This window comes from Phaenicophaeus curvirostris, chromosome 1 (assembly GCF_032191515.1).
Source record: "Phaenicophaeus curvirostris isolate KB17595 chromosome 1, BPBGC_Pcur_1.0, whole genome shotgun sequence".
NCBI lineage: Eukaryota > Metazoa > Chordata > Aves > Cuculiformes > Cuculidae > Phaenicophaeus > Phaenicophaeus curvirostris.
Genome location: NC_091392.1, coordinates 83,844,074 through 83,859,759, shown reverse-complemented (window position 1 = coordinate 83,859,759; position 15,686 = coordinate 83,844,074). Strand labels below are relative to the sequence as shown.

The 15,686-nt window shown below is 51.0% G+C and overlaps 1 protein-coding gene across 1 annotated transcript; it reads right to left on the bottom strand.

Annotated features, from left to right (window-relative positions):
* Positions 1 to 7,889: 7,889 nt before the first annotated feature.
* NOP2 (NOP2 nucleolar protein) lies at positions 7,890 to 15,044 on the bottom strand. Its single transcript, XM_069865602.1, has 16 exons — positions 14,898 to 15,044; positions 14,778 to 14,823; positions 14,629 to 14,696; positions 12,096 to 12,361; positions 11,762 to 11,805; positions 11,427 to 11,599; positions 10,516 to 10,715; positions 10,324 to 10,413; positions 10,157 to 10,244; positions 9,924 to 10,064; positions 9,594 to 9,733; positions 9,240 to 9,329; positions 8,831 to 8,953; positions 8,649 to 8,746; positions 8,421 to 8,551; positions 7,890 to 8,316 (listed from the first exon to the last, which is right to left on the bottom strand). The coding sequence occupies exons 1-16, from the start codon at positions 15,001 to 15,003 to the stop codon at positions 8,063 to 8,065; spliced, it is 2,058 nt and encodes a 685-aa protein (XP_069721703.1). The 5' UTR covers positions 15,004 to 15,044; the 3' UTR covers positions 7,890 to 8,062.
* Between the last annotated feature and the right edge of the window lie 642 nt (positions 15,045 to 15,686).

Genomic DNA, 15,686 nt, shown 5'->3' with positions numbered 1-15,686 from the left:
GCCTCTGAGATCCCAGCTGCGCCAGCAGCGGGGGCTGAGCGAGCATGGGTTTGAATTAAAGGAGATGCTCAGCACTGCACTGCATTGGGCTCTGTGGCAGCTGGGTTCTGTTGGGATCTGGGGGATGCCTCCGTGCACACTTCCAGAAGCTTCCTGGACACACAGGGGATGGCTAGCTTTGCTAGTCTTGACTGGGAGCCTGCCTATTTTCCCTGCTGCTTCTCCCCCAGCCCTTCTTCTGCTTTTCTCACCTGGGAGCAGATTGAATCTAATTTGTGCCCCTCTGCTGCCTTGCTGGGTCCAGCATCAGTTCTGTCCCATGACCTGCCTGTCTCCCCTGTCCTGCTGGGCTTCCCACAGCAGCCTCCATTTGCGTTTATAATGCTTTGTCTCCCATCAGTAATCTGGCTGCATCCTCCCTGGCACACCCATGACTGCCAGAAGTCATAACCGGATTTCAGTCCCTCCCGTATGTGCTTAGGGTGGGAAATGAAGTGAGCTTTCATCCCTCTTCTGTCGCCTCCTTTTTACTTCTTGCTTTGCCTGTGACCAGAGAGCCACGGCAAGCAGGGCTTTTGTCAAGGGAGAGGAAAGCAGGAAGGCTTTCCTTATGGATGGGCACAGGGGATCTCAGCCTTCCAAAGCCCCTCAGTGCAACAGCAGCTTGTAGGGAGCCACGCACCCAGCAGCAATACCACCAAATAAACAGACAGGGAAAGGGAAGGACAGACGGACAAGAGAAATCCCAAAGAGCTGGTTTTGAATCCACAGCATGGACACCACCCAGCACGTGCCCTGGAAACCATCCCTGACTCCCTCCTGCCTGCTTCCGTGTTCCTTTACCCACCACCCTCCCCACCCTCCTGCAGCCTGTCTCCACGCGCAGCCACCCATGTTTCCTGCCAGCATCCTCACCCCTCCTACACAGACAGGCTGAGAGAGTTGGGCTTGTCCAGCCTGGAAAAGAGAAGGCTTCAGGGAGACCTTATAGTGACCTTCCAGTACCTGAAGGACCTACAGGAAATCTGGGGAGCTTTGTATCAGTGAGTACAGGGACTGGACAAGGGGGAACTGGGAGAGTGGATTTAGACTGGGTGTAAAGAAGAAATATTATTACAGCGAGGGTAGTGAAACACTGGAACAGGTCGCCCAGGGAGGCAGCGGAGTCCCCATTCCTGGAAACCTTCAAGGTCAGGTTGGATGGGGCTCTGAGCAACCTGATCTGGTTAAAGATGTCCTGGCTCCTGTAAGGGGGGTTGGACTGGATGACCTATAAAGGTCCCTTCCAACCCAAAGCATTCTATCCTTGCCCCTTTGCATACCCCAGATTTTAGCCCCTACAGCTAAAAGCAGCTGCCAGGCTGTTTGCAGTCCTTTCCTGTCACAGCCAGGTGAGAAGGGTCAGGCAACAGGATGATCCAATGCTACATGCAGACAGCAAGCAGCACAGGCAAGAGCAACACCACAAACCATGGAGCAAGCACTTTTCCAAAGTTCTGCTTGGCCTGATTCTGTCCTGCTGGGGAAACCTGGCAAGCGAAGGTGATTAATGCAGTGCCAGTGGAGGAAGGCATCACCATCCATCAGGAAAAGCTTTTTCACTGGGAGGCCACTGCAACACAGGAGCACGTGTTTGGTTCTCCATCCTTGGTGGCTCTCAGGGCTCAGCTACACAAACTCACAGCGATGTGACCTAGTGCCAGGACAGTCCTGCTTACAGCAGGTGCTGGGCTACAGACCTCCAGCGTCTCTTCCCAGTAACACTACTAGTGTCGCCTGGAGAGGAAAGAGCAATGTGGAGTCTCCTTTTTTTCCTAGCTTCCCTTGCTCAGCATACTTGCTGGGATAAAGGTTACCTTCCTGACACAGAAGATGGCTGGGGCGAAGGGTGAATCTCTTCTAATTACTCTCAAGGAAGCCCAAAGCCTAGAGACAATTCTGCTGCCCAGGGGACCACAATACCCCTCCACTGAGCCTCAGCTTCTCTTCCTCACCTTCCCTTCTTGGTTCACCAAAACCCTGGCACTTCTCCAGACCCTCCAGCAGCTCCTGCCCTGAGTTCATCAGCCCAGGCGCAGCAGTGGCACTGCTGGACCCACCTGCTGACACGCAGAGCTGCTCACTACGTGTCACTGCAGCTCTTAAAACTGTACCAATAGCCAACGTAAAACGAGACGCTTATTCACAAACATGCTGATATTTATCTTGCATCCCATATGAGGACAGGCTGAGAGAGTTGGGGTTGTTCAGCCTGGAGAAGAGAAGGTTCTGAGGAGACCTTATAGCAACCTTTCAGTACCTGAAGGGGCTACAGGAAAGCTGGGGAGGGACTGTTCACAAAGTTTGTAGTGACAGGGCAAGGGACAATGGGTATAAACTGGAGAAGGGTAGATTTAGACTAGACATGAGGAGGAATTTCTTAACGATGAGGGTGGTGAGGCACTGGCACAGGTTTCCCAGGGAAGCTGTGGCTGCCCCATCCCTGGAGGTGTTCAAGGCCAGGTTGGATGGGGCTTTGGGCAGCCTGATCCAGTGGGAGGTGTCCTTGCCCATGGCAGGAGGGTTGGAACTGGATGATCTTTAACCCAAACTTATGATTCTATGATTTTTAAGGCTGAGAAAGAAGCATTGCATTTTCTGACCCCGTGCAAAAAAACATAGTCCAAATTCCTGTAGTTCCACTCAGGTATTTGTGTAGGTCTGTGTCTCTAGGTGCTGACGGAGCGGTAAAAAGAGATTGAGGAGAGGTAAAGAGAGATTTACAGAGACCTGGGAGCGTAAGGCTGGAGAGCAGCCCCATGGAAAGGGATCTGGGGGTTCTGGTTGAACAAGTTGAGCTTCAGTCAGCAATGCCCTGGCAGCCAAGAGGGCCAAACGTGTCCTGGGGTGCATCAAGCACTGCATTGCCAGTCGGTCAAGGGAGGGGGTTGTCCCGCTCTACTCTGCACTGGTGTGGCCCTTTCTTGAGTACTGGGTGCAGTTTTTGGGTGCCACAGTATAAAGGGTCAAAAGCTACTGGAGAGTGCCCAGAGGAGGCCACAAACTTTGTGAAGGTTTTGGAGGAAAACTGCATAAGGAGTGGCTGAAGTCACTTGGCCTGTTCAGCCTGAAGAAGAGTAGGCTGAGGAAAGACCTCATTGCAGTCTACAGCTTCCTCACAAGGGGAGGAGGAGGAACAGGCACTGATCTCTCTGGTGACTGAGGGAATGGCAGGAAGATCTGCTAGGGGAGGCTTAGGTTGGATATTAGGAAGAAGTTCACCTAGAGGGTGGTGGAGCACTGGAACAGCTCCCCAGGGAAGCTGTCACCGTGCCCAGCCTGACTACGTTCCAGAAGCATTTGGACCAACAACCTCAGAGACATGGTGTGAATGTTGGGGTTGTCCTGTGCAGGGACAGGAGTTGGATTCAATCATCCTTGTGGGTCCGTTCCAACTCAGGACACTCTATGATTCTTCACAGGCAAATCAGGGAAGATTTCCCTGGTGGCTAACCACCTATTAAATCACACACCTTGTCACCCCTCTCATTTGAATTTGCCTAGCTTTAACAGCCATTGCCAGTTCGAGATGTTCCACTTCTCCCAGATCACAGAACCTCTTACTAGCAAATGCACCCTCCTTGCAAAGGTGCTTCATAGATGGAACCTGTTCAAATCAGCTCCACAGCACAGGTTATATTGCTCTGTGTGTACCCCACCTCCCCTCTCCCTCCCTCGCACCACACTGCTCCAACATTTCAGTATAAACCCTCCAAGTCTTCCCACTTCCACAGTTTTCTTCACTAAAAATGACCCCTAAAATTGCTTCTATCCACAATCAGGTGCTGCAATGAACACACAACTTTGGGGCACCCTGCTGCCTAGCAAAGCTGGTGGCCCAGAGTTAGCTGCCTAAACTTGGGTGCGAACAGGGAGAAATTGGCACAGAGGAGCAGCTGCCAAGAGAAGCTGGGTGAGAACTCCTGCACTAACCAACACACAGAAATCTCTAACAGCAAAGGAGGGAATGGATTTTCTTTTAAAAAAACAAACAAACCAAAATACCAGTCCAGCAGGGAGTTCTGTGGCCAGATCCTGCATGTGAAGGCAGATCCAGGTACTACAACCAAGAGCCAGGGACCCTTATATCAGTCTCAGTGATTCCCCAGTGACCACATCAGGCAGGTGGGATTTGCAGACTCCTCTTCAGGGCCTCTCCGCACCCTCCCTAGCTGGGATGGACAGCTTAGAGGAGCAAAACCTACTGATGCAAGACCGGTCGTTTGTGGAGCCAGGCCCTACAAAGTGTATGTATCTGTAGGTTTATGTGCAACAGAGCATGTGCTTTTTACACCAAATCCCTGAAAGGTGCAGTGCAGGGTTTCATTCCGTTCCTCTGGATACAGCCTGACACAAGACGATGCAACCGCAGGCTGCCTACCCAGCACAGAACAGACATTACAGCATATGACATCACTGGAGTTAGTGACCAACCCGCATTGCTACTGGAATCTCTCCTCTTTCCATTCTGCCCTATTGTCCCCAGAAGTCTTTGGTTTCCTTCCTCCGCCACACCAAGGGTACAGCAGCGCAGCACATTAGCTCTCCCTCTGGCTTTGCAGAGATGAGCTGACAGCATCCCAGAGCCTGGCAGGGAGGAGCTGTCAGCCAGCAACCTTCATTGTACCCTGATGAGGCTTCTCCGATAGCCTCATTCCTCTCCGTTTGGCGAGAAGGCTTTGAAGAATCCCCACCGAATTCAAGATCTTACAACATGCATGATATTTTTCCCACTGTGCTGGCAGTCACTAACACAGAACCTTCTACACACCAGCTTTGTTTTGCACGCTTCTGACCTTGTTTAGCCTCAGTAACTTTACAGCACATGGCAACTCTTATTACAGAACAGCTCACCCATTTTTTCTCTCTGAGTGATTAAATGCGGAGCAGATATCACAACACATTACACTGACTTCCCTCAGATGGCTTTTAATTTATGACAGCATTTTTTTTACTCCTCGGACCTGCTTTCAACTTCGCCTTTGCTTCAGCTCTTGCTTTGCTCTACCTCAGCTCTTACGAGACACTTTACCAGCAGCTCCCAGATATTCAAATACATTAAAGGAAGGTACCGAAAGATCATAGAATCATAGAATAACCAGGATGGAAGAGACCCACCGGATCATCGAGTCCAACCATTCCTATCAAGTAGTCATATTTTCCAAAAGTCTCAGCTTTCAGGTAACAAAAGATTCCCAGAGTAAGAAGGTGGCTGCAAACACAAGTCTAGTGTGATCAGCAGCCTCCTACCAGAACAGAGAGGGAAGCCACCAACATTCATCCCCCATTGCTGTACCCCCAGTGCTGCATCTGCAGCTCAAGGGCAACGTTTCCATGCCAGGCTCAACATTCTCTCCCTGAGCAGTGATAACCGCAATGGCTGAAATGAAGAGCAGAGGGGAAGCAAACCACCAAAGAGAGCCGAAAGTTTCCACTGTCTCTCCCCAACTACAACAAAAGGTCTTCAGGCGAGCAAAGCCAGTGGAACGATGCTTGGTAAGAGAGAGAAATTTTATTAACGTGGTTAAAACAGCATCTATTCCCACTTTTCAGAGGGGGCTGACATAATTTGGAGATCCACTAGAAACCAGATGGTTGCACTGGGATCCCAACAATCCCTCCTCACAACACTCTCCAGCCTCCAGCAGTTCACAACTCATGGATCTTCTGAGCCAGTTGTGTTTACCAGCCCTCACAAAAAAAAATAAAATTGTCCCTTGTGCACACAGCTGGATTTTCAGCCTGCACAAGCTTCAGCATCCACTGTACCCGGCAGAAAGGAGTTTCATGGCTACTTAAAACCTTGGTGCGTTTGATGGGTCTAAGGGGGTTTGTTTTGCTTACTGGAAAACAGTGAGCAGTTGTTCCCTATCCGCCTTCTCCACGTCACTCATGATTTTACACATCATTATATCACTCCTTTCCCACGGGCTCTTTTTTCCAAGCTTTAAGAGGCTCTAGCTGTTCCTCCCACTGAAACCATTCCATAAATTTGGATGCACTTCTCCTCCTCTGAAGGTTTCTGGTTTTGCATCCCTGTTCAGATGGAGGGCACTAGAAACACAATATTGAAGTAAATGGACTGTCATTTGATACAGGGAGGTAATAATATTTAGTTTAGTTTTTCTGAGAGATCCTGGAAAACTTCTCTCTGATCCTGTATGTCAGGCGATCCTGAGACCTCACCACACAAGCCTGGAGTGAGATGGACGCATTCAGAGGTTCCTCCTGCCCCAATTCACCAGGAAGCACGGGGTGTGGGGGCGAAAGCATTTTCAAGAATAGGGGTATTTGATTAATGGCTACTCAACACAAAAAGACAAAGTCAGCTCTCCAGAAGAGAGGTAATAGACTAAACACACAAATACCTAAAAATGAGAAGATAAGAGAGGCTGTAACGAAGACCAGGACTCCTGAGACACTGACAGATTGAACCACTACAGGAACGACTCAAGTGCAACCTTGAAGATCTTCAGCCAAAACCCTTACAACTGATAAGAAAGCAGCGTTGTGGGCTTTGTGGGAAAGAGCAACTTTATTATGGGATGTTTGAGGGGAATTATGGGACTGCGTAAAGTTCATCACGCGATGTTTTAAGGAAGATTATGGAAGCAAAACTCACTATGGGATACTTAGAGGAAGGAAGGCATCAAGCCAGATCAGGAAGTGAGCATATGGAATGGAAAGGAGGAATAGAAGGGACCCGTCAGAGAGTGGCTGTTAGTCATCGTGCCCGTCTGGCTGAGCCCTGCACCCGATTACCACCATCTGTCCTGACCTCATATTAAACTAATCCTAGCCGTTTCCTCTGCATGTGTGGACCCGCCCTTAAGGCAGATAAGAGGTCCAAGAGCCAGATATCAGACAGACCTCAAATCTGAGGACTAGCTACGAGCAATCCATGAAAGCACGTGCACACAGTCCATAGGTTTGATGGACCAGGAAGAGCAGGATTAGGACTTTTTTGCTGTTCATGTTTTGCAAGTGCCATTTGTGTTTTCCTGAGCACCCACCACAGCACTTTTCTCTGGTTTCTGCTAATCCAGTTGCATCTATAGTGTGTGCAGATGTGTCTGATGGAGTTTCTGGAGCTCACACTCAGCCTCGCCGCTAAAACTGGGGTCAGATGCAGCAGACCCTAGATCTACAGCCTGTTGCATTCCCCTGTCCTTAACAACAAATACTGGAATAGCACATCAAATTCTCCCATAAACCCAAAGCTTGGCAAGGAAAATAAGCCAAGGCAAAGCCTCGTGTGAGCAGAGCTAGCAAGACAACTATAGAAACGTGAGTTAGGCCTTGTGTCTGTTACACACTCAACTCCACGCACACTGTGGTGGAACAGAAGCTGGAGAGTGCACTTGGAAAAAGAGTTATTGATGAGCTGTTGCTAGAAAAACTTATTCACTGGAGAGCAGAACTAAAGGCAAGAACATCAACTCACATCAACAAGAGAAAGGAACACAGGCTGACATTTAAACAGTAACAGTCTAGACCACTGCGTGTTATGTCTCAAAGAAAAGCAACCACAACCAGGGGAACAAAAAGGCAAAAAAGAAAGGTGATTGTACAGGACCAGCAGCAATTCCATCTCCAGTCCGGGAGGCCAAGAACCAAGAGGCTGCCCTGATGAAATACTGCTAACAGGCACCACACCATCCAGCCTCCAGCCAGGCAGCCAGGATTTCAGCTCCCACTGCTTCTTCACAAACATCCAGGCAGCTGAGCATAAGAAGAGACAAAGCATCACATGGAAGTACAAGACAGATGGACAGTTTCTGTTGCAGAGGAGTGAGGGTACGTGGCAGAATTCTGTATTCTGTCATCGAGGGAAAAGGACAAGACCTGAGCAAGAGTATAAAACTTTTAATGGGTCAGTGCATCAGTCCTTGATGCAGAGGAGGGGAGGGAGAAAATAGGGCTATAGCCGTCCCAGGTGCTCAGGGAAGATCAGGTAGTACACACAGAGCCCCTGGCCTTTGCTCTCCAAGGAGGGAACCAACATCTCAAAAAGTAGTTCCTCTCACTGTCCGTTCTGTTTCACTTTATGCTTCTTCCTGCCAGGGACTTGAGGGCGCATCGTTTTGGCAGAAGGCCGGACAATCTTCAAGGGTCTCCTCTGTGCCTGCACTGTACGTCTCTTCTTCAAAGCAGGCTGGGGTGGTTTCTGCTCTTTGTCAACTTTTGATCCCTCAAGTTTCTTCTTTTTTGCCTGCGGCTCCGTAACAGTACTGGGGACAGTGGATGGAGCTGCTGCTTCTGCAGCAGGTTCTTCATCTGAAACAAGAGAAAGGTGCTGTAGGAACAATCTGTGTGGCTTCTACAGGGGAAGGAGCCTGTGAAGGCAGGTCTGTGCAGCTAGCAGAGCTCCGGTAGGTTACCTTTCTGTGCCTGGGGAATGGCATTAGAGAATTTCTTCAACTTGGCAATGAAGAACCCATCCATATTGTGTGTGTGGGGATAGAAACGCCGTGTAGACTTGAGGGAGGGGTGGAAGCGACGGTCCTTGAACCTGAAGGAGAAAGTGGGGCGAGATGTGATTGGATGCCTCTGCTCAAACCTGGCCACCAAGGAACAGCCACCTGCGCAGATTATGAACTGACACACACCTGGTGAAGCCTTCCTTGCCAAAGTCCAAGCCTGTGTCCACCAAACGAACGTTGCGTTTCTTCAGGGCGTAGTCTACAACCCACTCATTCTCCTCCACCTGCCAGAGACTAAGCATTAGGATCCAAGGCTCCCTAGCCCCCTGAGCAGGAGATGACCACAGCAGAGCATGGAGGGGACTCACCATGACAGAGCAAGTGCAGTAGACAATGTAGCCCCCTGTCTCCGAGGCAGCATTGACTGAATCTATAGCATTGAGAATCAGCTCCTTCTGCAGGTGAGCACAGCGCAGGATGTCTTTCTCATCCTGCAAAATAGGTTAGGATGGTAGAGGCACAGGGAAGCGTGACAGGCTTCTACTGTGGATGAAGGGATAACATGGCAGCAAAGGAACAGGAGACGTACAAGATTCTAGAGTCTTTTGCAGAACTAACATCAAAACCCCCTAGATCTAATGCAACACACAGAATAGGAAAGAGAAGGGAAATCAGCCTCCCTATTGCAAACATCTCTCAAGAGCAAAACTGCCCCAAAATCCCTCCTCCCCTGACTCATATCATAGTCCTCACCTTGTGTCTTCACTGATTGCTCACCTTGTTGGTTTTGACAGAAGGATCCTTGGAAATGACGCCTGTTCCACTACAAGGAGCATCAAGCAAGACACGGTCGAACCCACCAAGCACCTACAGGGAGAGGAACACTTGGAGTCACACTCACAGGTGGGCCTCGGAACAAGACCGAGACTAGAAGTGGAACCAGAAGACTGGGAAGGCAGTCCTCGCTCCTCCCTGTCCACTCCCCTGTCTCCAAACCAACACTCCCCAACAGTTCTGCTCACCCTCCTCTAACAAGTGGCTTCAGAGAACACCATTTTAGTAAAGGGACAGCACGGTAGCACCAGGTAAGCAAAGCGTGGTAAGGACACCTCAGAGCAGGCAGGAACATACCTTGGGGAACTGGCGTCCATCGCAGTTACTCACTACAGTATTGGTGACTCCCAGGCGATGCAAGTTCCCTACCACGCTACGCAGTCGCTCAGCATTGCTGTCATTTGCCAAGATCACACCTGTGTTCTTCATAAGCTGAGCTGCCAGAGGGCAAAACACAATAGTAAGGGGCTGAAAACCTCTCATGCTTTCAACCATAGGAACAGCCCCTCCCTCCCTTCCCCCAAGCACAGTCCCTTTCCATTCCCACTTTCTGTATAGATCAGTGGAGACTCATCGCTGCACAGAGCATCCCTCCCAAGCCTCCCACATGAAGCTCCAGGGTGGTACCTATGTAGCTGGTCTTGCCTCCCGGGGCACAGCACATATCCAGGATACGTTCATTCTCCTGTGGAGCCAGAGCCATAACAGGGAGGAGACTGGAGGCTCCTTGCAACATGTAGTGCCCAGCCAGGTACTCAGGGGTAGCACCTGGGTGGGGAAGGCAGAACAAAAGACAACACGTGAAAGAAAAGGACTCAAAAGTGAGTCAGCTCAGCCCTACAACAGAAGCGTAATCTCACCAATTGGCACAGAGGAGTCATAAATAACAAGCCCTGTTTTCGACCACTTCCCCAGGGGGTCAAGATTCACACCACGGTTGATTAGAGCCTGCAAGAAAAGGAGTCAGGACTGAGACACCATCCCGTGCAACAGGCAGCGCAGGAGACAACCACTGGTTTCTGCTCACCTGTGCCAGGTCCCGTCGCCGCGTCTTGAGTGTGTTGGTGCGAATGGTCACAGGGCGGGGAACCTCATTGGCTTCTAGGAAGTTTATCAGCTGGATGAAGAAAGGGACAGAGAACAGAGATAAAAACAAAGACCCAAGGAGGCAGCAAAGTCCTCATCAGTCAGCAAAGGAAGGCACAGAGCAGGATCCTACCTCAGGGAGCGGGAAGATGTCCATGAGCTTCATGAGTAAGAAGTCACTGTAGGAATAGTAGGCAGCCATGTCCCGGCGCAACAATGCGAGGTACTCCTGTCGCGTGCGTCCTTCTTCCCGCTTCACCGCAAAGTCCTGCAGCACCTCCATGTTGCCCTTGATGCGCTGGTGAATGATGTGCAGGTCAGGTGGCTCCGCAGGTAGAAAGACCATTAAGGAATCATGCACAGCCACAAAAACTCACAGACAGGCTCTTTATATGTACAAATGGTCATGTGAGACTCCTGCACCTCAACAACACCCACACCAGAAAGGCCTTGCTGGAGTACGCTTTCATCAGAGCGTAGCAGAGAGGGGAATCAAAGGATGGAACCAGAAAAAAAAGGTTCTTCAGGCAGAAGCTATGAGGTATTTAAAAGCATTGGTTTTGTTATTTTAGATAAACAGAAAAAATGGGAAAAAGAAGATGGCAAAAAAAGTCTTTCAGTACTGAAAACTACCTGCATCACGAAAGGAGACTAAAAGCTTCCCAAAGGCAACGAAGGGGTACAAAGGAGAAAGAGAGGAGAAAGGATTAAATTGTATCGGGGGACAGAAAAATAAAATCACCAAAGCCCAAGAACAAACACTTCAGATGCTGGAATTGCTGTCATCAGACCCTCCAGGAACGGGTTAGACAAACATCCACCAGGAAAACCAGGGTAGAGAGGAATGAATTGGGTGATAAGACATCCACACACATTTAGGATGAGAAAGGAAACTGGGGCAGGCTCCAAGCCTGTAACAGATTTCCTAAGTGTGCTGCACAGAAGTGCAGCATTGTACACTATTTACTGGGTCAACTCATCTAAAAACACCTTGTCATGCACAAAACAGTTTGGCTAAGCAACACTCCCAATAAAAAAGGATATCCTCTCTCTCAATCTGTTCATTAGTTGGCAGTTTAAATTGTTCATCTATATCCAGGTTGAGCTGCAGATCTGGGCTCTCTTCTTCCTTCTGTCCCATCTTCTGCCTTCTTGCTTCCTCTGCCGCTTCTTCCTCCTCCTCATCCTCTTCGCTGTCATCTTCACTGAGGCCTCCCCTAAGGACAAAGAACAGGGTATATTTTTTACACAAGAACAGCATCACACAGGCGCTTCACAACTACCATTTCTCAGATGGCAGCAAGGACAGAGAACGAACAATACAGACTCCTCGTCTAACCACGAAAGACTGAGGACTGGCAGTGTTCTCAAATACTCACCTGTCAGGCTTCTGCTTCAGGGCAGCTTTTTCTATAGGCAGCAACTGAACAGAGACAAAATATTAATCAAACAATATCCCCAGGTACCCCCTTACTCCCTGACATCTGTGAAATCTATCTGCTCTGTTTAAAACAGAAAACAAACAAAAGCACGGAATGGTATGCTGGAATCAGTTGCTAAACTTGAAATTATTCTTGTAAAGGGAAGGGGAAAGATCTCTGCCACCTCATTATCGACCCCCCAGTAAAGTCAAACATTTCCCCAAGCTTGATGGCTCCTTTCAGCCAGCAAAGTCAAGTGTTTCTTGCGTAACTAAGGGCAAAAAGCTCCTACCTCTTCTTCCTCTGATGATGCGGCACCATAATCATCTACCATCTCCTCGCTGCTCCCATCTTCGTCCTCCTCCATCTCCCATCTGTCCTCTTCCACCTCACCATCACTGGATAACTCGATGTTGTTTCCTTTAGATGGGGTTTTCTTGTCTTTGGCCGGAGCCAACCATTTTGAATTGTCATCACTGAAGCCAGACTGGCGGCGAGGGGTTTGTCCTGCTACCTTTACAGCAGGTTTCTCCTTCTGTGGGGATACCTGCTCTTTAACTACAGCCAGAGTAAGAAGTTAGAAGTTAGGCATTATTCTCAGCTGCCCTGTTTTTTCAGTCGTTGTACAAACCAGGCCTTCATCCTAGTGAGCTGCCCTGACCAAAGGACTGCTTTCTCTCATTGTTAGTTTTCTCATCCATAAGCAAGGGCCTATTCTCATCTCACCCCAACAAAACTTTAGAGACCTAACTAAAATAACCAAAGAAAAAACACAGCTACAAAATCCTTAAGGTATTTGCCCTGAGACATAGAATTGTTTGGTTGGAAAAGACCTTTGAGATTACTGAGTTCAACCATACCTGTCCACTACTAAACCAGACACCCAAGCACCTCACCTGCCCATCTCTTAAGCACCTGCAGGGATGGGGACTCAACCACCTCCCTGGGCAGCCTCTGCCAGTGCCTGAGAACCATTTCACTGAAGAATTTTCCCCTAATATCCAATCTAAGCCTCTCCTGGTGCAACTTGAGGCTATTCCCTCTCCTCCTATCATTTGTTACCTGGGAGAAGTGACCAACACCCACCTCATTACAACCTCCTTTCAGGTAGTTGTAGAGAGTGATAAGGTCTCCCCTCAGCCTCCTCCTCTCCAGGCTAAACCCCAGGTCCTTCAGCAGCTCCTCGTAAGACTTGTGCTCCAAGCCCTTCACCAGCTTTGTTGCCCTTCTCTGGACACGCTCCAGGACCTCAATGTCTTTGTAGTGAGGGGTCCAAAATCGAACGCAGTATTCAAGATGCGGCCTCACCAGTGCATCCATCATCTGTCCCATGTCAGGGGCAGGATGACTTCCATGCTCCTGCTGGCTGCACTGTTTCTGATATAAGCCAGGATGCTGTTGGGTCTTCTTGGTCACCTCGCGAATGTTCAGTCAGCTGTCAATCTGCACCCCCCAAGATCCTTTTCTGCCAGACAGCTTTCCCGCTACTCTTCCCTAAGCCTGCAGCCATTTCCCTCAGCCTCTCCTTATAACCCCCATGCTCCAGACCCTTCACCAGCTCCATTACCCAACAGAGGACATTCTCCAGTGCCTCAATATCCTTGTAGTGGCATTACAGTACCCTCCTTCCCAAATCATTACCTATCCTTCCTTCTTCCAGGGTTGTTTAGCCTAGAGAAGAGGAGGCTGAGGGGAGACCTCATTGCTCTCTACAACTACCTGGAAGGAGGTTGTAGAGAGGAGGGTGCTGGCCTCTTCTCCCAAGTGACGGGGGACAGGACAAGAGGGAATGGCCTCAAGCTCTGCCAGGGGAGATTTAGGCTGGACATCAGGAAAAAATTCTTCACAGAAAGGGTCACTGGGCACTGGAACAGGCTGCCCAGGGAGCTGGTTGAGTCACCTTCCCTGGAGGTGTTTAAGGGACGGGTGGACGAGGCGCTGAGGGGCATGGTTTAGTGTTTGATAGGAATGGTTGGACTCGATGATCCAGTGGGTCTCTTCCAACCTGGTTATTCTATGATTCTATTCTATGATTCTATGATTCTTCCTACTGTGACAGCTCCTGAGGCTGCACAGGACACGACACAGCAAGCTGGGAAGCCTCAGCCACCAAGCCTGCTGCAATACCATTTAGTCAGAAGCAGCTCAAATATGTGCAGGAGAGGCATTTTACAAGTTCGATCTTCAGACAGTGCTGCTGCCTGGTACAGCTGAGGCCAGAAACCAGGGGGAAAAAAATGGTTAAATTAATGAGATGCCATAAAAGAGGCCTGAGCTGGATGGATGGTGGTGGAGGCGTGCCTGAAGAGACGGTGAAACAAGAAGCAGTTACTGTTACAAGCAGGGGAATGTTTTCTATTTAAGCTAATGTTTCATCTAAGCAATTGTGCTCTTTGAAAGACATTCAGAATGTCCCTCTGAGAGCGCGTTTTCTTTCCAGTAATGTTTCTCCAGGTCCTCTAGAGCTGAGAGCGCCTTGTGCTCGGTGTGATCTGTGCTGAACAGGTGTCTCTCCCCCTGCAGTCCCTGCTCGCAGCCTTTCCCTGCCTCACACGCAAGGTCGGGGAGAGCTGGCTCCAGAGCTACAAATGGGCAAGAGATTTGGCTGTTGTGAAGCCCATAATAACATTAAAATGAGTCCTTGGAAAGTGATAGAATATGCGTAAGATTTCTGGGGGAATTTATCCACGCGCCTGTCAGTGGGAGATCTGTTCTGTCCCAGCTCCTGTCTGGCTGCACCCGATGGATGGGGATCGCTCCCCGTGTTGCCCGGCCCCCTCCCCCGCAACCCCCCTCCCTCCCCCTGCCCCAGCCCCCCGACTCACCCTCCGGGCCCCGCTCTCCGCCCCCCGGGGGCGGCCTCCTCCCCGCCGCCAGCCGCCTCTTCGCAGCCCTGGATGGGGAAGGGGAGCGGCGGTCAGTCCCGGCCGGGTTTCTACCCCCCCGCATCCCCCTTTCCACCCACCCCCCTCACCTCCTCCTCCCGTGACTGGAGAGCTTCTTCCTGCCGGCCTCGGGCTCTGCGGGGAGAGAGGCGGCGGTCAGCAAGGGCCGCACCGGCGGGGACCGAGAGGCCGCGCCGGGACGGGCTCACCTGGCGGCAGGAAGCGGGCCAGCTCCACCTCGGCCCCTCGCTGCTTGCGGGCCTTGCGGCCGGGGCCGCGCTTCTCCTTGCGGGTGGGATCCAACTTTCTCCCCATGGCGAAGCCGCCGCCGCTACCGGGGCCGCCGGGACACGTGCGGCCCCCGCACCGCCCCGCGCATGCGCACGGGCTGGCCCCGCCCCCTTCGCCGCCTCCCATTGGCCAACGCTGAGCGGCTCGGGCTGGCCCCGCCCCCGGCACCCTCCATTGGCCAGCGCCGCCAAACCTGAGCGCTGATTGGATATTGTTGGCCGCGTCCCCGCCTCATCTCCGCAGGGCTGAGCTAGGCCACGCCCCCTCCGCCTCCCATTGGTCAGTGTTGATTAGCTCGGTTAGGCCACGCCCCCACCTCCCATTGGCGGAGGCGCAGCTGCTGGGGCGCGTCCGTGTGTCCGTCTGTCAGGCAGGCGCCCTACTAGGGGCTCTGCAGGGGACAGGAGGAAGGGCTCGGTGCGCACGCCCCCCCTGCGACGTTGCAGACTTCGCGAGGAGTGGCTGGAAAGCTGCCTGGCGGAGGAGCTGGGGGTGCTGGGCCACAGCCGGCTGAAAATGAAGCAGCAGCAGCCCAGGTGGTCAAGAAAGCAAATGGCATCTCAGCCTCTCTCAGAAACAGTGTGGCCAGCAGAACAGGGAAGCGACTGTGCCCCTAGACTCAGCACTGGTGAGGCCACACCTCAAATACATCCAGTTTTGGGCCCCTCACTACAAGGACACTGAGGTCCCAGAGCAAGTCCAGTGAA